The sequence below is a fragment of the Narcine bancroftii genome, chromosome 5, assembly GCF_036971445.1.
Source record: "Narcine bancroftii isolate sNarBan1 chromosome 5, sNarBan1.hap1, whole genome shotgun sequence".
Taxonomy (NCBI): Eukaryota; Metazoa; Chordata; class Chondrichthyes; order Torpediniformes; family Narcinidae; genus Narcine; species Narcine bancroftii.
In genome coordinates this window covers 85,055,315-85,078,023 of record NC_091473.1, presented here as the reverse complement: position 1 = coordinate 85,078,023, position 22,709 = coordinate 85,055,315, and the positions used below count along the sequence as shown (strand labels likewise).

The 22,709-nt window shown below is 43.9% G+C and overlaps 1 protein-coding gene across 1 annotated transcript in view; it reads right to left on the bottom strand.

Moving 5' to 3' along the window:
* hmcn1 (hemicentin 1) overlaps positions 1–22,709 on the bottom strand; it is a 538,964-nt gene that overhangs the window by 381,069 nt on the left and 135,186 nt on the right. The window contains exons 10-11 of the mRNA XM_069942357.1: positions 22,557–22,678; positions 824–1,099 (exon numbers count right to left, since the gene is read on the bottom strand). Coding sequence (XP_069798458.1) covers positions 824–1,099; positions 22,557–22,678 — 398 coding nt within the window. The remainder of the gene's footprint in view (positions 1–823; positions 1,100–22,556; positions 22,679–22,709) is intronic.

Sequence of the window (22,709 nt, the reverse complement as noted above, 5' to 3'; positions counted from 1 at the left end):
GTCCACGTCTGCTGCAGGCTCGTTGGTGACTGACAAGTCCGATGCGGGACAGGCAGGCGCGGTTGCAAGGGAAAATTGGTTGGTTGGGGTTGGGTGTTGGGTTTTTCCTCCTTTGTCTTTTGTCAGTGAGGTGGGCTCTGTGATTAGTAAAGGACTGCTTAAGGTGGTATGTGAGTGGGAAGGAAAAAGTTTGAAAACCACTGTTTTAATTGTCCCTCATAGACTCGTTATGTGCATGGTTTCATAACTCCAAAGGAAATGGGTCAATGAGAATTTTTCTCAAGCAAAATATTTCAGTAACAATTGGGTCTAGAGCAGTGGTTCTCAACCTTCCCTTCCCACTCACAAATGAGTCTTCTCTTACCACAACTATTCTTGTAAACATAGTTCTTCATCCCAGGAACTATTCCCATTAATATTTTCTAGACTCGCTCTAATGTCTTCACATTCTTCATGATGCAAAGTCCAGAAGTGAACACAGAACTACATTTGAGACTGGACTAGTGTTTTACAAGTCCAGTTTAACTTCCATGCTTTTATACTCTTGGCATATATTAATGAAGCCCAGATATTGTCAAGACAATAAACAAGTAAACCAAAGGGACAAAATAAAATTGAATGGTTATTCCTCAATCCTCACATTACAATCATATTAACTAAATGGTGATAATTAAAGAACTCTGTAGCTACTAATACATCAATTTATTTAGATTATAGTGAACTGAAACTTGCATTGTTTTTAAAACTTGCTAACTGCTTTTATGTTGAGGAAATGGGGCAAAATAGAGCAAGAATACATTTAAATTTTAATTGTACAGCTTACCTTGCACTATCAAGTAGACGGAAGCCAGTGTGGCACCCCCTTCATTTGCAGCAATGCAGTTGTAAGGCCCAGCATCAGTTGGTTGCACACTCCGAATCTCCAGAGAAAGGTTGCTCAGTACTTGCACCCCATGCCTCCCTGTCAATCTTGGGTCAATGCCATTTCTCTGCCAGGTGAGGTTGTAGCGCACCGTGCTCAGTGTCAAGCAGGTGAGAATAGCCCTCTCCCCAGGAATGACAGTGATGTTGTTGGGCACCTGAATCACTGGAGGTGGCTCTGCACAAATAAAGAGAAAAGGTGAAAACAGTGATTAATGTTCTGAGTTTTGGACCTCACCTCAAATAGCTGAAAGGGTGCCATGCTAAAGTAACAATTAATAGTTTCTCCAAAATAAATAGCTCAAAATATCATAATCCTTACAAGATAAAAATGCAGCAACAGGATCTGACCATATTCCATGATTTGATAAATTAGAACCCGTGTTGTCATTTTTAAAATAATTTTCTTAGTACATTCCTGGAAACAGATATAAAGTTTACAATTCAGATCGATGATCTTCATTGATCCAAAAGGTTAATTCTCTTATTCCCCTCATCTGCCTTATATTCAAGAAATCTCCAGCATTGTCAGCTTTTATAGCAAAAGTAAAATCCAGAATGCTTGTCCCCACTAACTGTCCAGGATCCTGCTGAGATTTGCTGTGCAGACGCCAAGGATACTTGCTCTGCCAACACCGCCAATTATCTTAAAACAAAATTGTTAACCTGAGTCCCACTCATGCATTTTAAAACAAATTGCCTTGTAGCATCAAAATACAGATCTGATGAAGAAATTAAATAAAAAGTGCATCTGAAAGTAGGGCTCCCAAAACTAACAAATATCCTTTAGAATTTCTGTCTGAACTTTTCTATGGAGGGCAGAAGTTGTGGAGGAAGACAAGATCATGCAGACATATTTCTTGCTCAACTCAAAACACAACAAATATCAACACTCCAGCAGCCATCATCTGGTCGCCTTCACCACCTCAGAAGTTGAATCAAGTTATCCTCGCGCCTGAAGAAACTTCTGCAAGTTGAACTTCATTGGTAATTTGAATCAGTGGTCACCTATCCTTTAAAAGTTTATGAATTACATCAATTAGCACTCAATAGTTTAGCAACAGTACAGGACTCCTAAAATTACTGGGGCTTGACGAATGTCCATGTGGAAAACTGTGATTGTCCACATGTGAAAATCACACAGGTTCTTCAGACTATCTTTTAGCATCATGGTGCCCTAATTCAATTAATTTCTCTGCCAGGAGTTCTTCATATTTACTTCATGCTCCAGGAATTTTGTATGTGAAGTTTGTTGACCACTAAACGGGGGATTTATTTTCTTCTTTAATCATTAAGCAACATATGTGGGTTGGCCTGTGACTTTTTCCTGCGAGTCAGATCTCTTTCAGTTGTCTGTTCCAAGTGTAAACAAAAAAAACACAGCTCACGACTTAAATAGTTAAGCTTTTGTCATAAATTTATGGGCCCAAAAGAAATGTTCCAGGCACTGTAATGAAAGGCTATTTTTATCATTTTTAATCAAGTACTAAATCTCACCAGTGTGTACGTCACTTAAACATTCTGCCATTTGTAATCTAACAGAATCAGCAATTTAGAAAGATTTGAAGTGTGCTTATTTTGTTATTGTCAGATATCCATAAAGTCAAGGACTTCTTTAATATAAGAAATGATTCAAAGTGGAAATATCATTCAGTTCAGAAGCAGATCATAAGAATAAAATGAGATGCCAATAAATTTGAGTGGCCTTTACCCGTCACGAGTTTAACGTTACGTTTACAAACAATTGTAATGTTTCAGCCAACTCAGACCAGCTACATTTGTCTGTCCAAATGATTGTTAGTAAACAGTTAACTTCCAAATCAGATGAAGGCAACTTTATCTTGTTTAAATTGAGTCAGTATTGTTTAAACTATTAGAAACTCCAGGTTTCTTGTGCAGTGATGTACAATGATGTAGGCTGACAAAAGCAAACCTCAATGGTGTTAAAGACCAGGTCATGGCAGAGATGAGGCCAACGCGCATAAACCAAAATAGACACCGGAGGTCAGCCTTCAGTTCAGTGGGTGTTAAAGGATGTGGAGGAGAATCAGGGGTGTGGCTCAAAGATCTGGGCCAAATGGTAACTTGACCAAATGCGATCACACTAACCAATCAGCTACAATCATGATTTCTCCTCCCCCATCTCACTTATGTCAATGTGATTGCAAAAAATATACATCAGCTCATGTATGACTGCCATGATCTTCCTGTATAGAGACGATATTGGTGGAAATAAATTCAAATGCTTAGGTGATGGGATTGAAAGACCCTGTTTGCCAATGACAGAAACAGGTGAAGTTGTAAGCAGAGTGAATGCCACATTACATAGGAACATAGGAAGTAGGAACAGGAGTAAAAATGGCCCATCGAGCCTGCTCCGCCATTCAATAAGATCATGGCTGATCTAATTTATGACCTAACTCAACCTACCTGCCTTCTCCCCATATCTCCTACTTCCTTTATCATGTAACCGAATTTTAAATATGTTTAATGAAGCAGCCTCAACCACTTCCCTGGTTAGAGAATTTCAAACATTCACCACTCTCTGGGAAAAACTATTTTTCCTCATCTCTGTCCTAAATCTACTCCCCCGAATCTTGAGACTGTGTCCTCTCATTTTAGTTTCCCCGGCCAGCTCAAAAAACCTTCCTACATCTATCCTATCCATACTCTTCATAATCCTATATGTTTCTATAAGATCTCCTCTCATTCTTCTGAACTCGAGCGAATACAATCCTAGACGATTTAATCTTTCATCATAAGTCAACCCCTTCATCCCAGGGATCAACCTAGTAAACCTCCTCTGGACCGTCTCCAAAGCCAGTATATCCTTCCTCAAATATGGAGACCAGAACTGGACACAGTACTCCAGGTGCGGTCTCACCAGTACCTTATACAGTTGCAACATTACCTCCCTATTCCTGAATTCAATCCTCTAGCGATGAAGGCCAACATTCCATTTGCCTTCTTAATGACCTGCTACACCTGCAACCTAACTTTTTGCGATTCATGCACAAGCACTCCCAAGTCCCTCTGCACAACAGCATGCTGTAGTTTTTCACACTTTAAATAATATTCAGCTCTTTTATTTTTCTTGCCAAAGTGGATAACCTCACACTTACTAACATTGTACTCCATCTGCCAGACCTTTGCCCACTCATCCAGCTTAACTACCTCCCTCTGCAGACTCTCCACATCCTCATTACAATTTGCTCTTCCACTCAATTTGGTGTCATCCGCAAACTTGGCTACACCACATTTTGTCCCCTCCTCCAAGTCATCAATGTAAATGATGAACAGTTGTGGGCCTAACACCGACCCCTGCGGCACCCCACTTACCACTCTCTGCTAACCTGAAAAACTCCCTTTATCAAGAGTGAATTTTGGCAATTTGATTGCAAATAAGCAAATCAACTACATTGGAATTAAAAAGGACTAAGAATACTTTCTTAGGAGATAGCCAGCGAGTCCCACAGCAGAGAAATGGATGTATCAGATCACCACGTATATGCTGACCTTTTTAATCCATCGACATTAATCCCATTTGCACAGATTTAATCCATATCCTTCCATGTCTTGCTCCTTCGAGTGCCTGTCTAAATAGGTCTTAAACATAGTAATTGTACCTGATTCCACCTCTGGCAATGTATTTCCACCCAGTGAAAAAAGATCTTCCCTCTCAAATCTTTTTTAAAATTCCTTCCTCTCATCCTAAGCCTATGCTTTTTATACCCCAACCATGGGAAAATATTCATATTTCTCATAATTTATCAGGTTACGCATTAGCCTAATTCACTTAAGGGAAATCAAGGTATTGTACTAAGATGCATGCAGCATTAGAAACAAGGTGGGTGATCTTGGAGTTCAGCTACATATTGGAGGGTACTATGTTGTGACCATTACAGAGTCGTGGCTAAAGGACGGATGTCACTGGGAGCTGAACATTCAGGAATACATTGCCTATCTGAAAAAGAGGCAGGTAAGCAGAGGGGGTGGCGAGGCTCTGCTGGTAAAGAACAATATTAAATCATTGGAAAGAAGAGACATAGGAAATGAATAGGTAGAGTCCTTATGGATTGAGTTAAGGAATGGTAAAGGTACAGGCCTCTAAACAGCAGCCAGAATGTGGATCACAACATACAAATCAAAATAGACAAGGCATGTCAGATGGACAGCGTTATGAGAACCATGGTGGATTTTAACACGAAAGTACATTGGGAAAGTCAGGTCGGTACGGGATCTCAGGAAAGAGAGTTTGTGTAATGCATACAGGATGGTGCTTCGGAGCAGCTTTTTGATGAGCCTTCCAGGAGAGTGGCTGTTCTGGATTGGGTGCTACATCATGATTAGAAAGGAGGCAAAGATTACAATATGATTGCATTCACTTTGAAATTTCAAAAGGAAAGGCTAGAGAATCTGATGTGTTGGTATTTTAGTGGAGTAAAGAAAATTACAGTCGCATGAGAGATGAACTGGGCAAAGTTGATGAGGGAAAAATCACACTAATGGGGAAGACAGCAGATCACCTATGGTTGGAGTTTATTCATGATGTGGTCAGAATGCCAGACAGCTGATTGCCTAAGCAGCTGGTGTATGGAGAACTGTGTCAAGACAAGTCCTCAGTCAGGTGGCAGAAAAAATGTTACAAAGACTGCCTCAAAGGTCTGGGTGTCGACATCAACATGTGGGAGACCCTTGCCCTCGACCATCCAGCTTGGTGCAGCAAGATCACCACAGGAGCCCATGCAGCTGAAGTCAGGCACATCATCAAGGCACAACGAAAGCGTGCTGTGCGCAAGGCCCAAGCAGCATCCACTGCAATGACAGCACCCACCCACTTGTGTCCCACATCAGGGCCCGGATTGGCCTCACCAGTCATCTCCAGTCCCACAGCCACCAATCTCCAATTTGACTTTGAAGCCATGGTCATCTACAACTACAAAGGATGAACAACAACAACCACTTGCATGGGTAGAGAGCATTGGTTAGTCAGAAAGAAATAGAGTAGGAAAAGAGGGTATAGATGACATTTTCCTATCTCTCATATTTCCCAATTTCAAAACGTCATCTTCACATAAATGTAAGTGACAATATTCTGAATTACTATCTTATTAATTCAATAAATCAGACTTTGTAATTGTAGCTGTAAGTAGCTTTAATTTGTTGATAGCGATTAAACATTTTGCATAACTTCACAACAAATTTTCATTACTTGAGTAAATAAAGCATACTGTATAATGATAATGATATTCTTTTTTAAACAGTTAAATCAAAATTAAGATGATTAAGATGAAATAAGATGATTAAGATGAATTCACTGAAAAGTATTTCGATGCTTACGCCTCCTCCATAGTTCTTTGAAGAATGAAAGCAAGCTCCCCGTACACCCAGTTATTACAACATATGGCATCATAATAATTATGGTAACCCTACAAACAACAATATTTCTTAAAGGGATAGTCATAAAATTAACTAATAAGTATAAACACAAGGTTTTAACCTTTACAGAGGGATCCTATTCTGGTTGGCTTCTGGTTATGAGCAGTGTTCCACAGGGATCGGTGTTGGGGCCTCTTTTTTCATTGTATATAAATGATTTGAATTATGGGATAGGTGGTTTTGTGGCTAAATTTGCAGATGAAACACAAAATAGGTGGTAGGGGAGGTGGGGCTGAGGATACTGCAGAGAGACTTTGATAGATTATGAGAATGGGCAAAGAGTTGGCAGATGAAATACAATGTTGGAAAGTGGACGGTCATGAAATTTAGTAGAAGAAATAGATGATCAGATTATTATTTAGATGGGGAGAAAATTCAAAATTATGAGGTGCAAAAGGACTTGGGAGTTCTCATGCAGGAGACCCTAAAGGTTAACCTCCAGATTGAATCAGGTTGAAGAAGGCAAATGCAACATTGGCATTCATTTCTAGAGGAAAATATACAAGAGCATCAATGTAATGTTGAGATTCTATAATGCACTGATGAGGCCTGGGTACAGTGTGGATGCCTTATTTGAGAAAAGACAAGCTGACATTGGAGAGGGTTCAGAGGAGATATACTATAACGATACCAAGAATGAAAGGGTTAACATATGAGGAACGATTGCCAGCTCTTAAACTGTACGTGTTGCGGTACAGAAGGAGTGGGAACTTAGAAGCATTTAGAATGCTGAACAGTCTGGACAGAGTAGATGTGGCAAGGATGTTTCTCATGGTAGGGATTTCTAGGACAATATTTGATAACTTCAGTATAAAAGGGTGATAATTTAAAACAGAGAAGCAGAAAAATCTGTTCAGCTAGAGGGTTGTGAGTCTATGAAACTTGTTGCCACAGGCAATTGTTGAAGTGAGGTCGTTGGATGTACTTAAGGCAGAGATTGACAGGTATTTGATTATTCAGGGCATTAAGTGCTATGGGGAGAAAGCCGGAGAGTGGGGCTGAGTGGGAGAATGGATCAGTCCATGATTAGAAAGGCAAAACAGATTCAATGGGCCAATGGACCTATTTCTGCTCCTATATCCTGTCAGCCTATCCAGTTTATCCCCATTACTAAAACTCTCCAGTCTAAACAACATCCTGGTGAATCACCTCTGCATACTCTGATGCAACCACATCCTTCAGACTCTTCAATAACAAACTCAATCAGGGACTCTTTTAAGGACTCTAACTCTTGCACTTCATGAACTTTTTTTGGTCTCTGCATTGCACAGTTTGTTTACATTTCTTTGTATGTTTATATGTCTATGTTGAGTACATTTTTTTTGCACTATCAGTAAGTAATAATTCTACCTCGCCCTCAGGAAAAAGAATCTCTGGGTTGTATGTGATGTCATATATGTACTCTAACAATAAATATGAAATCTGAATCCTTCTGATGTTGTGGGAACAGGAATTGGATACAATACTCCAATTGTCATCCAACCATATTTTGTGACATCATAATGTTCCAAATTTCATACCCCAATCAATGAAAGCAAGCATAGTTACATGCTTTCTTCACCATCCCATTTACCTTGGTTGTCACATTTGGGCCCCTCTTTACATCAACATTCCTTGGCACTTTTACTGTCCACCCTTATTTGATTTTGGAAAAAAAATCATGTCATATTTGTTAGATACATAAAACTTGGTGCACATTTGGAAATATCATGGAGAAATACAGAAAGTAATCAAAAAGGCCAATGGGTTATTCGTCCTTTTATTCCAGAAGACCAAACTACAAAATTATGCAATAATTAAGTTAGAAATTCTGGGCACTAAACCCTAGGAAGGACACAATGACTTTGGAGGGAGTGCAGTGCACTGCTCTACTCTCTACACAATTCAAATGCCACCTACAAACTTTCCAATGACACCATGGTTGTCAGCAGAATCACAGATGGCAATGAGGATGTGTACAGAAGTGAGATAGATCAACTAGTTGAGTGGTGTCACAATAATAACCTTGTACTCAATGTTAGCAAACCTTAGGAACTGATTGTGGACTTCAGGAAGGGGAAACCAGTAGAACATGAACCAGTCCTCATCAAGGGGTCAGCAAGGGTAAAGAACTTCAAATTCCTGTGTATCAACATCTTTGAAGACCTATCTTGGGGCCTTCATGTCGATGCAATCATGAAGAAGGCTCGCCAGCAGCTCTTCTTCATCAGGAGCTTGAGGAGAATTGGTATGCTACCAAAGAGTCTTGCAAATTTTTACAAGTGTACAGCGTGCATTCTGACTGGCTGTATCACTGTCTGGTATTGAAGTGCCAATACACTATAGAGATTTGGCATTCGTCTTCACTTCATTAAGGACATTTACAAGAGCCAGTGTCTCAAAAAAGCAGCCTCTATCGTCAAGGACCCTCACCACCCAGGCCATGCCCTCTTCTTATTGCTACCATCAGGAAGGAGGTACAGGAGGCTGAAGTCTATAAAAACAACTTCTTCCCTTCCACCATCAGATTTCTGAATTTCTATTATTTTACACTAATTTATTTATATTACAACTCCAATTGTCTAAAATGATCAGGACTAGGCCTATGTCAGATAAACTTTTTTTTTTGGAGAACTGTTTTTTTTTAAAACAGCCCAGTAGAAACAACAAATCACTTGTATCAATGTTTAAACAAGGGAAGGCTTTTTAAGCATTAAAATAATGTTTAATTCTCACCAGAAAAATGCTGGTCCCCAACACTGCCATAGTTCACTGAGACCTCCCAAACATCGCTGCTGATCCCCAACACATCCCCACCACAGCCATTGATCTCCAGGGAGGTTTCCTGAGCTGGTAGAATACTCACTGGCGAACCAGCAGCCGCCCATCTCCCCGTGGGCTCGTTCAAGCTTTGCATTCTAGTTCTCAATGCTGGAACCTGACACAGACCCAGTCTTTTCCTGTGCATACTCCCCCTCCCAAATGCCAACGACGATCACTGACACCTCCCCACCTCAGTCCCACTCCTGCCCGGGAGGCCACTCTCCATGATGACACTGGGACAAGGGATTCTGCTGACCACCACTTGTGGCTGGGAGACAGTGGCAAATGGTTTGAGAGGGCGAGTTGGAGAGAAAAGTCAATAGGGATAGGTAAAGAAGAAATGGAAAGAGAGAGGGGAAGGAGTTACCTGAAACGAGGACAATTGTCATTCTAATTTCATGTTGAGTGAATTTTTTTTTCAACCTGTGAGGTCAGTTTAAGTCCAAAAAGAATTAGGATAACTGAGGATTTTTGATTGTTTCGGATAGCCTAATTTATCCAAAAATTTTCAGAGGTGAACAGATGTTACTTCTGGGTCCAAAAAATTCTTGAATAAATGAGGATTTTGGATAATCCAATTTTGGATAATTGGAGATGTACTGTATTTTAAAAATGTGTAATTTATAGCAATTTTTGCACCGGGAATGCTGCCACAAAAAGAGCTAATTTTGTGACACACGTTCATGACAATAAATTCTGATTCTGACTCAACAGAACAACCAAATTCCAAAGGATAAACAATAAGAGATTATGCAAACTGGGCCATATTTCCTGGAAGTGAAAAGGTGATTTAAATGAAGCTCTTGATATTAAGAGTAACTGATTGAATTAACAGAGAAAAAAAATATTTTTCCTGTTTGCAGATTCCAAAACAAAGAAGTTAGGAATGAAGTCAGGAAACACTCCCACGCACATAGTGAGATAAATGCCATACTTTTTCTGCAAATAGTATCTAATGGTCTCAGCTGTTGATTTTAAACCCGAGATGGATAGTTTATTGTTTACAAGACATTAAGGGATGCAGGTGTATGTGTTAGAGTTGGAGCATAGATCAGCTATAACATGACTGAATGGAAGGATGGGTCTGAATGATTAATGATCTTTCTCTTGTCTTTTCACTGCTAATCATTCATGGAATAAGTTAATGCACATCAAGATACATGCTTTCCTTTCCATTACAGGATTCTAATTTAAGGTAGAAGCATGAAAATTATTATGGGAATGAATCCAAATTATATATATATTTTTAAAAGTATGTTTAAGGGACTATATCTGTGATTAGGAAACAACTGTATTTCTGATGATGTGTTAAATATTTGAGATGGTTCCTTACCCTACCAAAGACAATTTAATTTTAACTGAATCAGCAGCACTTTTAATTGCTCTTTTTTATGTTAATTACCATGACCTTGTCTAATTCCTCAAGGAATCCCCATCAGTACTTGGGAATGTCTGCAGATTGAGATGAAACCATCAGAGAATATGGTCAACATATGGTTTCCATGAGGTTTTACCAAGGTAATTTAGTTAATTTAATTCCAGGCATTTCCAATTTATAAATAGGAGATCAGACCAGCTTGGGAATGGACCACCAGGCAGCCCATTGGCATTTCTCCAGAATCTTGCATCAATACATATTGGGCTCATTTATCACTGAAACTTAAAGTTCTAAAAAGGTTCTGCAAAATCCTGAAGTCAGGCCATAATGAAGTCAAAACAAAGTGAGTCAAACTTTTTATGCTTGTCTGCATTAAATGTTAACAAGTTGGTTTTCAAACTTTCACTTTCATTCATATGTTATACAGACTCTGCTAAAGAACAATTTTCTAATTAAACCACTGCCTCACAAAGGATGCCTTGTAGAGCCAGGCATCTGAATCAACATTAACAAAACGAGAGAACTTTTGACTTTGTTTCAGCCTTATGTTTTGTGCAGCAACATTTATATGTTCACAGTGTTATGGAATGGGTTAATAAAATTATGATAAAATATATCTTAAAAGAGATTGTAAGGTTTAGTTGTTGGATCACATTTCACAAACAAACATCTCAAGTACCACACAGGGATAGACTTCATGTCTCCATTTGGCTTTGCTGAGACAATGGGAGAGTACTTGTGAGAGTTTCACAAGTAGGTGTTAATGGGTCAACATGTTTGTACAGTGTCCAGGCTCAAGAACTGAACATCTTTGGCTATTAAGACTGGTGCCAGAAGTTTAAATTGCTGGTTGAAGGTTGCTGTTCCAAGAGGAGTCATGTGGTTTTGCAGAGAGAAAACATTCATTCTTTGGGGGAGAGAGAGAGAGAAAGACTGATAGATTTAGCAGTAGTTGGTGTTGAAGACTGCAAGTTTGCAGACCTGCAGCAAGACCCCATTTCAAGATAGGTTTTAAATTCCAAATCTCTGTAGTTAACTGCAGAGGGTGTGGCTGGTTAATGTGTTTCTCCTGAAAGAGGGGAAAAAGAAGAACCCTTTGCGGTCACCTGGAAGAAGAGGTTATCTTTTGGAAAAGCCCAAGAGGAGGCAAGTTTCTTCGGCAAGACACTCAAGCGGCTGACTGAAGGAAATCAATTTGGGTGTGTCCAACGAACAACAAATCTCTCTCTAAAACCAACAAAAACATTCTTGAGTGGTAATAGCTTACGTTAAAGCACCAGAGCCTGGTGAAGATAACACATGTTTAATTCTGTGCACAGTATGGAAGATTGACTGACACCGGTGAACTTGGAGAAGGGAAAGTAAATAATTGGACGGTGAAAAAGAACATTCCTAAACACATACACATTACATACACATGGGCTTAAAATTAGAAGGGGGTTAAGTTAGGTTGAGTTATGTTAATAGTAATACATTAAATATTGATCTTATTATTATGTATTAAGAAATAAAACCATTTTTGTTTAAGTAGCCATCGTCTTAGTGAATTTCTGTTGCTGTTGGATTTTGAGTCCTCTGGGCTCGTAACAGCATAAAATTAATATATTGAATGCAACTCCCTTAGTTTTGATAACTTAATAATAGTTTATTAATTAATCAGCCAGTGTTTCACTTGGATTTGTTGCTAATTAATCTTTTTCTTAATTACAAACTTTCACGTCAGAAAAGGTATGAGTTGAGTTTTAATCATAAAGTCAGTGGGCAATATGGCAGGGATCCACCTTTTCATTCTGTCATTAATCACATGGACAACCCAATGATAATGAAGAAAGTCCACAGTTGGAAAACCAGACCTCCAGTCTGAATTTGAATTTCTAAACATTTTAAAGTCAATCCAGGTTTGGTACATGGACTAAGATAAAAGTGTAAATATTATAAATAACCTTTAACAATTCAAATTGAAAATAAAATTGGATCTTAAAAGAACCGTTCTGAAGGACTAAGTCTCTACACATCAAATTAGTTTTTCAAGGCTCTATAATTTATTCTTTGGCTTGGCTTCGCGGACGAAGATTTATCGAGGGGGTAAAAAGTCCACGTCAGCTGCAGGCTCGTTTGTGGCTGACAAGTCCGATGCGGGACAGGCAGACACGATTGCAGCGGTTGCAGGGGAAAATTGGTTGGTTGGGGTTGGGTGTTGGGTTTTTCCTCCTTTGCCTTTTGTCAGTGAGGTGGGCTCTGCGGTCTTCTTCAAAGGAGGTTGCTGCCCGCCAAACTGTGAGGCGCCAAGATGCACGGTTTGAGGCGTTATCAGCCCACTGGCGGTGGTCAATGTGGCAGGCACCAAGAGATTTCTTTAGGCAGTCCTTGTACCTTTTCTTTGGTGCACCTCTGTCACGGTGGCCAGTGGAGAGCTCGCCATATAACACGATCTTGGGAAGGCGATGGTCCTCCATTCTGGAGAAGTGACCCATCCATCGCAGCTGGATCTTCAGCAGCGTGGACTCGATGCTGTCGACCTCTGCCATCTCGAGTACTTCGACGTTAGGGATGTAAGCGCTCCAATGGATGTTGAGGATGGAGCGGAGACAACGCTGGTGGAAGCGTTCTAGGAGCCGTAGGTGGTGCCGGTAGAGGACCCATGATTCGGAGCCGAACAGGAGTGTGGGTATGACAACGGCTCTGTATACGCTTATCTTTGTGAGGTTTTTCAGTTGGTTGTTTTTCAAGACTCTTTTGTGTAGTCTTCCAAAGGCGCTATTTGCCTTGGCGAGTCTGTTGTCTATCTCATTGTCGATCCTTGCATCTGATGAAATGGTGCAGCCGAGATAGGTAAACTGGTTGACCGTTTTGAGTTTTGTGTGCCCGATGGAGATGTGGGGGGGCTGGTAATCATGGTGGGGAGCTGGCTGATGGAGGACCTCAGTTTTCTTCAGGCTGACTTCCAGGCCAAACATTTTGGCAGTTTCCGCAAAGCAGGACGTCAAGCGCTGAAGAGCTGGCTCTGAATGGGCAACTAAAGCGGCATCGTCTGCAAAGAGTAGTTCACGGACAAGTTTCTCTTGTGTCTTGGTGTGAGCTTGCAGGCGCCTCAGATTGAAGAGACTGCCATCTGTGCGGTACCGGATGTAAACAGCGTCTTCATTGTTGGGGTCTTTCATGGCTTGGTTCAGCATCATGCTGAAGAAGATTGAAAAGAGGGTTGGTGCGAGAACACAGCCTTGCTTCACGCCATTGTTAATGGAGAAGGGTTCAGAGAGCTCATTGCTGTATCTGACCCGACCTTGTTGGTTTTCGTGCAGTTGGATAATCATGTTGAGGAACTTTGGGGGACATCCGATGCGCTCTAGTATTTGCCAAAGCCCTTTCCTGCTCACGGTGTCGAAGGCTTTGGTGAGGTCAACAAAGGTGATGTAGAGTCCTTTGTTTTGTTCTCTGCACTTTTCTTGGAGCTGTCTGAGGGCAAAGACCATGTCAGTAGTTCCTCTGTTTGCGCGAAAGCCGCACTGTGATTCTGGGAGAATATTCTCGGCGACACTAGGTATTATTCTATTTAGTAGAATCCTAGCGAAGATTTTGCCTGCAATGGAGAGCAACGTGATTCCCCTGTAGTTTGAGCAGTCTGATTTCTCGCCTTTGTTTTTGTACAGGGTGATGATGGTGGCATCACGAAGATCCTGAGGCAGTTTACCTTGGTCCCAACAAAGCTTGAAAAACTCATGCAGTTTGGCATGCAGAGTTTTGCCACCAGCCTTCCAGACTTCTGGGGGGATTCCATCCATACCTGCTGCTTTGCCACTTTTCAGTTGTTCGATTGCCTTATATGTCTCATCCAGGGTGGGAACCTCATCCAGCTCTAGCCTTAGGGGATGTTGAGGGAGCTGGAGCCGGGCGGAATCTTGGACTGAGCGGTTGGCACTGAAAAGAGATTGGAAGTGTTCTGACCATCGGTTGAGGATGGAGATCTTGTCGCTGAGGAGGACTTTGCTGTCTGAGCTGCGCAGCGGGCTTTGGACTTGGGGTGAGGGGCCGTACACAGCCTTTAGAGCCTCGTAGAAACCCCTGAAGTCGCCAATGTCCGCGCTGAGCTGGGTTCGTTTGGCGAGGCTAGTCCACCACTCATTTTGGATCTCCCAGAGTTTGCGCTGACGATGGCTGCATGCGCGATGGAAGGCTTGTTTCTTCTCTGGACAGGACGGCTTTGTAAGGTGATTTATTACTGCAGTAATTACTACTTCTTTCTTTGGCTTGGCTTCGCGGACGAAGATTTATGGAGGGGGTAAATGTCCACGTCAGCTGCAGGCTTGTTTGTGGCTGACAAGTCCGATGCGGGACAGGCAGACACGGTTGCAGCGGTTGCAGGGGAAAATTGGTTGGTTGGGGTTGGGTGTTGGGTTTTTCCTCCTTTGCCTTTTGTCAGTAAGGTGGGCTCTGTGGTCTTCTTCAAAGGAGGTTGCTGCCCGCAAAACTGTGAGGCGCCAAGATGCACGGTTTGAGGCGATATCAGCCCACTGGCGGTGGTCAATGAGGCAGGCACCAAGAGATTTCTTTAGGCAGTCCTTGTACCTTTTCTTTGGTGCACCTCTGTCACGGTGGCCAGTGGAGAGCTCGCCATATAACACGATCTTGGGAAGGCGATGGTCCTCCTGCTAAAAACTCTACCGGCATCACCTACGGCTCCTAGAACGCTTCCACCAGCGTTGTCTCCGCTCCGTCCTCAACATTCATCGGAGTGCTTTCATCCCTAACGTCGAAGTACTCGAGATGGCAGAGGTTGACGGCATCGAGTCCACGCTGCTGAAGATCCAGCTGCGCTGGGTGGGTCATGTCTCCAGAATGGAGGACCATCGCCTTCCCAAGATCGTGTTCTATGGCGAGCTCTCCACTGGCCACCGTGACAGAGGTGCACCAAAGAAGAGGTACAACGACTGCCTAAAGAAATCTCTTGGTGCCTGCCACATTGTCCACCGCCAGTGGGCTGATATCGCCTCAAACCGTGCATCTTGGCGCCTCACAGTTCGGCGGGCAGCAACCTCCTTTGAAGAAGACCGCAGAGCCCACCTCACTGACAAAAGGCAAAGGAGGAAAAACCCAACACCCAACTCCAACCAACCAATTTTCCCCTGCAGCCGCTGCAACCGTGTCTGCCTGTCCCTCATCGGACTTGTCAGCCACAAACGAGCCTGCAGCAGACGTGGACTTTTACCCCCTCCATAAATCTTCGTCCGCGAAGCCAAGCCAAAGAAAAACTCAATTGCTCCTTAAATGGCATAAACAGTGAAGATTCTGTCATAATAAGTGTTCAAATCAGCTACAATTCATGCCAGATCAGCAATTCTTTGCTAATTGCCTCAAATGAGCAAGGAATCAAAGACAGCAACTTCTGAATTTCATGGCAAATTCACTGAAGAACACTAGATCCTATTCCTTATTGATAAACATGTGCGTTTCTTGTCTTGTGCACTATGGAATTAATGAACGTCAATCCCGATGGTCTTTTAAAATATTACAATAAACTGCACATGGCATTAATTTAAAAGCATGTCTTCTGTTCAAAGTGAGAGATGAGAAAAGTCATTTCCATGTGATTATTATTCTATACTTCAGCTATTTATACAACTCCACAACAAGTCAGAAAGCATGATGAAACAGCATCCACAATGCCATCTCTTGAACCCACAAATGAATGTCAGCTGAAGTTTAGAAAACATTTGCAATCTGATGCTGCCTGAAGGCATGGTGAAAATGGGGGATGCTTATTCAAAATAAGGTTTAGTCCTTTTCTTCAACTACAAGTGATGGGTGATGAGACTGTTGTTGATCTGGATTGGTAAAGACCAAAGACAATTCTGGACAGTGAACTGCCAAACTAACTCAAATTGCCCTCATTTCAATAATGTATCAAGATAAATATGTTCTCTTTCTGGTCCATAGGTGATTCACACTATCAGACATATTCCCCTGGTCTTCTCCATCCCTTCTCATCCTCCCTGAAACAACATATTGACATATTCTCTCTCCTTCACAATTTGCGAAAAAGGTATTTGACCGGAAATGTCAAATTGCTTCTTTTTCTACAGATAATACCCGACTTAAAATATAATCAGTAAAGGCTGGAAGCACACAACAGCTCAAACAGCATCCATGTGGGAAGAGAATCCTTTTATGCTTTTCCTGCCTGATCTGTTGAGCGTTTCCAGCATTTTCTGGTTTTTTTTAATTTAAGATTTCTAATATTAATACATTTTTGCCAAAATCTGCCAACAAATTAAACAAGAGTTCCAGTTGATGAAGATGCCGCAGCAGCGGCCCCGGCCCCGGTCTGGGCGAAGGGTAGACGGCGGCGGCCCCGATACGGGCAGGAGCAAGGGGGAGATGGCGGCCCCGGCCTCGGTCGAGTGAGGCAGGCGGAGGCCCCGGTCCGGGCAGGGAGTAGGAGGCGGCGGCCCCAGTCCAGGCACAGGGAGAGCAGCAGCGGCCCCGGCCCCGGTCCGGGCGAAGGGTAGACGGCGGCGGCCCCGATACGGGCAGGAGCAAGGGGGAGACGGCGGCCCCGGACTCGGTCGAGTGAGGCAGGCGGAGGCCCCGGTCCGGGCAGGGAGTAGGAGGCGGCGGCCCCAGTCCAGGCACAGGGAGAGCAGCAGCGGCCCCGGCCCGGGCGAAGGGTAGACGGCGGCGGCCCCGATACGGGCAGGAGCAAGGGGGAGACGGCGGCCCCGGCCTCGGTCGAGTGAGGCAGGCGGAGGCCCCGGTCCGGACAGGGAGTGGGAGGCGGCGGCCCCAGTCCGGGCACAGGGAGAGCAGCAGTGGCCCCGGCCCCGGTCCGGGCGAAGGGTAGACGGCGGCGGCCCCAATCCGGGCAGGAGCAAGGGGGAGACGGCGGCCCCGGCCTCGGTCGAGTGGGGCAGGCGAAGGCCCCGATCCGGGCAGAGAGTGGGAGGCGGTGGCCCCAATCCAGGCACAGGGTGAACTGCAGCGGCCTCGGCCCCGGTCCGGGCAGTATGGACCGACCTAGGAGGGGAGGCAGGCCCCTCCAGCCCGGGTAAGAAACCTGCATAGGAGAAGGCCACTCCGATATAAAACCTACGACCCAAGGACCTCGCTGCCACGTCCCAGCTTGCTCGGCCACGGCACACGAACCATGGGTGTAAAGGGTGGGGCCAGTACTGCGCGCACTGCACTCCACCTAAAAGCTCCTTTGCGCAGGCCCGAGGACAGGTCCACGTCCTCCCCCTCCACGTCCTCCCCCTCCACGTCCTCCCCCTCAAAAGATGCTCACAAACTCAAGCTAGCATGCTGGAACATCAGAACCATGTTTGACAAGGCTGACAGCCACCGACCTGATCGTCGGTCTGCCCTCATTGCACATGAACTCCTCAGACTTGACATCGACATAGCCGCTCTCAGTGAAGTCCGCCTGGCAGATGTAGGCAGCCTCCAAGAACGCGGCGCGGGCTACACACTCTACTGGTCTGGCAAGCCTTCGGATGAACGACGCCTATCTGGTGTAGGCTTCATGGTCAAGAGCTTCATTGCCTCCAAACTCGAAAACCTTCCGACAGGCCTCTCGGACCGAATCATGTCCATGCGACTCCCACTTCAAAACAAGCGTCACATCACCCTCATCAGTGTCTATGCTCCAACCCTCCAGGCGGAACCAGCAGAAAAGAACAAGTTCTACACCGACCTGCGCAACCTCATCCAACGTACCCCTACAGCCGACAAGGTTGTCATCCTGGGCGACTTCAACGCTCGTGTCGGCAAAGACTCAGAAACCTGGCCAGGAATCCTGGGCAAGCATGGCGTCGGCAAGTGCAACGACAATGGGCGCCTCCTGTTGGAGCTCTGCGCAGAACAGCGACTTGTCATTACAAACACCCTTTTTCAGCAGAGGGACAGCCTTAAGACTACCTGGATGCATCCCCGATCCAAACACTGGCACCTCCTGGACTACATCCTGGTGCGAGAAAGTGACAAACAAGATGTGCTCCACACCAGGGTCATGCCTAGCATGGAATGCCACACTGACCACCGGCTGGTTCGCTGCAAGCTCAACCTTCACTTCAAGCCAAAGCCCAGGAACAATAAAGCCCCCAGAAAGAGGTTCAATGTTGGAAACCTGCAGTCAGACGAAGCGAGAGGAAACTTCCAGGCAAACCTCAAAGCAAAGCTCGACGTTGCAACCCGCCTCACGGACCCGTCCCCTGAAACCCTCTGGGATCAGTTGAAGACTACCATACTGCAATCCACTGAAGAGGTACTGGGCTTCTCCTCCAGGAAAAACAAGGACTGGTTTGACGAAAACAGCCAGGAAATCCAGGAGCTGCTGGCAAAGAAGCGAGCTGCCCACCAGGCTCACCTTACAAAGCCGTCCTGTCCAGAGAAGAAACAAGCCTTCCGTCGCGCATGCAGCCATCTTCAGCGCAAACTCCAGGAGATCCAAAATGAGTGGTGGACTAGCCTCGCCAAACGAACACAGCTCAGCACGGACATTGGCGACTTCAGGGGTTTCTACGAGGCTCTAAAGGCTGTGTACGGCCCCTCACCCCAAGTCCAAAGCCCGCTGCGCAGCTCAGACGGCAAAGTCCTCCTCAGCGACAAGATCTCCATCCTCAACCGATGGTCAGAACACTTCCAATCTCTTTTCAGTGCAAACCGCTCAGTCCAAGATTCCGCCCTGCTCCAGCTCCCTCAACAGCCCCTAAGGCTAGAGCTGGATGAGGTTCCCACCCTGGATGAGACATATAAGGCAATCGAACAACTGAAAAGTGGCAAAGCAGCAGGTATGGATGGAATCCCCCCAGAAGTCTGGAAGGCTGGCGGCAAAACTCTGCATGCCAAACTGCATGAGTTTTTCAAGCTTTGTTGGGACCAAGGTAAACTGCCTCAGGATCTTCGTGATGCCACCATCATCACCCTGTACAAAAACAAAGGCGAGAAATCAGACTGCTCAAACTACAGGGGAATCACGTTGCTCTCCATTGCAGGCAAAATCTTCGCTAGGATTCTACTAAATAGAATAATACCTAGTGTCGCCGAGAATATTCTCCCAGAATCACAGTGCGGCTTTCGCGCAAACAGAGGAACCACTGACATGGTCTTTGCCCTCAGACAGCTCCAAGAAAAGTGCAGAGAACAAAACAAAGGACTCTACATCACCTTTGTTGACCTCACCAAAGCCTTCGACACCGTGAGCAGGAAAGGGCTTTGGCAAATACTAGAGCGCATCGGATGTCCCCCAAAGTTCCTCAACATGATTATCCAACTGCACGAAAACCAACAAGGTCGGGTCAGATACAGCAATGAGCTCTCTGAACCCTTCTCCATTAACAATGGCGTGAAGCAAGGCTGTGTTCTCGCACCAACCCTCTTTTCAATCTTCTTCAGCATGATGCTGAACCAAGCCATGAAAGACCCCAACAATGAAGACGCTGTTTACATCCGGTACCGCACGGATGGCAGTCTCTTCAATCTGAGGCGCCTGCAAGCTCACACCAAGACACAAGAGAAACTTGTCCGTGAACTACTCTTTGCAGATGATGCCGCTTTAGTTGCCCATTCAGAGCCAGCTCTTCAGCGCTTGACGTCCTGCTTTGCGGAAACTGCCAAAATGTTTGGCCTGGAAGTCAGCCTGAAGAAAACTGAGGTCCTCCATCAGCCAGCTCCCCACCATGACTACCAGCCCCCCAACATCTCCATCGGGCACACAAAACTCAAAACGGTCAACCAGTTTACCTATCTCGGCTGCACCATTTCATCAGATGCAAGGATCGACAATGAGATAGACAACAGACTCGCCAAGGCAAATAGCGCCTTTGGAAGACTACACAAAAGAGTCTGGAAAAACAACCAACTGAAAAACCTCACATAGATGAGCGTATACAGAGCCGTTGTCATACCCACACTCCTGTTCGGCTCCGAATCATGGGTCCTCTACCGGCATCACCTACGGCTCCTAGAATGCTTCCACCAGCGTTGTCTCCGCTCCATCCTCAACATCCATTGGAGCGCTTTCATCCCTAACGTCGAAGTACTCGAGATGGCAGAGGTCGACAGCATCGAGTCCACGTTGCTGAAGATCCAGCTGCGCTGGATGGGTCACGTCTCCAGAATGGAGGACCATCGCCTTCCCAAGATCGTGTTATATGGCGAGCTCTCCACTGGCCACCGTGACAGAGGTGCACCAAAGAAAAGGTACAAGGACTGCCTAAAGAAATCTCTTGGTGCCTGCCACACTGACCACCGCCAATGGGCTGATAACGCCTCAAACCGTGCATCTTGGCGCCTCACAGTTTGGCGGGCAGCAACCTCCTTTGAAGAAGACCGCAGAGCCCACCTCACTGACTAAAGGCAAAGGAGGAAAAACCCAACACCCAACCCCAACCAACCAATTTTCCCTTGCAACCGCTGCAATCGTGTCTGCCTGTCCCGCATCGGACTTGTCAGCCACAAACGAGTCTGCAGCTGACGTGGACTTTTTACCCCCTCCATAAATCTTCGTCCGCGAAGCCAAGCCAAAGAAAAGACTCTTCCCCTTCAGTCACCTCTACATTTATAAACATATTTTGGTAATTCTCCCCCATATTTTTTTTATCTTCAGCTCACAACTGCTTCTTATTTTCAATTTTAAGCATAATTTTAAATTTGGAAGCATACTTTGCAATGCCATTTAATAGCAATACAAGAAGCCAAGTACTCAAAGTACCCAGGCAGAAATGTGACATCCTGAAAATGTCAAACCTTGATTCAGACCCTTAACAACAGAAAAAAGATAAATGGCAAACAGGTGACGAAGGTCTGGGAAGTCTCACAGAAAATCAGTTCAAGGACAGTTTTTTTCTAGTGAGGAAATGTTTTGCAGTTACTTGGAAGTCTGATACTTCTTTGGGTATGCTAAGGTGACATGCAGACTTTCAAAGTTGTATTCCTTTGGAAAAAATTACATAGAATTTTTGAAATATGTATTCTATGTTCATACAAATTTGGTGCCTGTAAGCCCAAATAATGGGATTAAATTTGTCATTATATTCTCCGTATACATCTAGACATGCGAGATTCTCTTCTGAGTAGTTATGAAAAATTTCAAGATATATGCCAAATGATGCTTCTCTATGTAATCCAAAAACTCTTTCTATTTCTTTCTTTTACTCTTTTCTTTTTATACTTAGAGATTTATAGTATTTTTTTTTGAGGAGGGATGTTGAGTGAGGTGGGGTTTGTGGGATGGGGTGTAAACCATCATATATGTAACTTTATTTTGGTTCTTTGGAATCTGTATTATTATATAAATAGTATTACTAAATGTATGGAAACATTTTAAATATTTTTTAAAGTTTCTTTCCAACAGCTATCAGGCTCTTGAACCTCCCTTTGTTCCATTTAACAGGGACTGTTCCAACTCCATAAAAAACTGTCTACACTATTGCCAAGTCACTTTGCTTTGCACAAGAATAATTGTGATTTATTTTTTGTATTTATAGTCTTTTTTAAATTCAATTTAATATACTATATTCATTGTTTTTACAAAAGACAAGTTTGGCTATAGCAAGTAAGAATTTCAGTGCATATGTACATTGTACAATGTAAATGTCATGGGAGCAGAAATAGGCTAACCAGCCCATTGAGTCCCACCATTTAATCATGAGCTGATCCATTTTTCCCACTCAGTCCCACTGCCCAGCCTTCTCTTCAAAACCTTTGATGCCCTGGCTAATCAAGAACCTGTCAATCTCTTTCTTATGTGACAATAAACTCACTATCAATAGCATTGAAATTTGACATTTGAAATCTGTCTGATCATCTATTATCAATCAGTGAAACTAATGAAGATATTGTCCATATACTACCATCACACCCTTTAGGAGCCATCCAAAGTCCTGAGAAGGTGCAATAGTCAAGAAACCATTTTGCATTCACTTCTTGGCATTAAAATTATGTAGGACAGTGCAGGCATTTCTGTGCAAGTCCACTGGCTCACAAAATGGAGATATAAAGACACATTTGACTGGGTTCTGACCTGATACATCCAGAAAGGTTTGAGCTCGCCCAGTGCCAGCACTGCTGATTGCTATGCATTCATAAAAACCTTCATGCACTGAAGAAACACGAGGGATTTCCAAGCTCGCTGAGGCAGATTCCCTTTGAGAGAAAGAGAGGTAAAATCAATGGA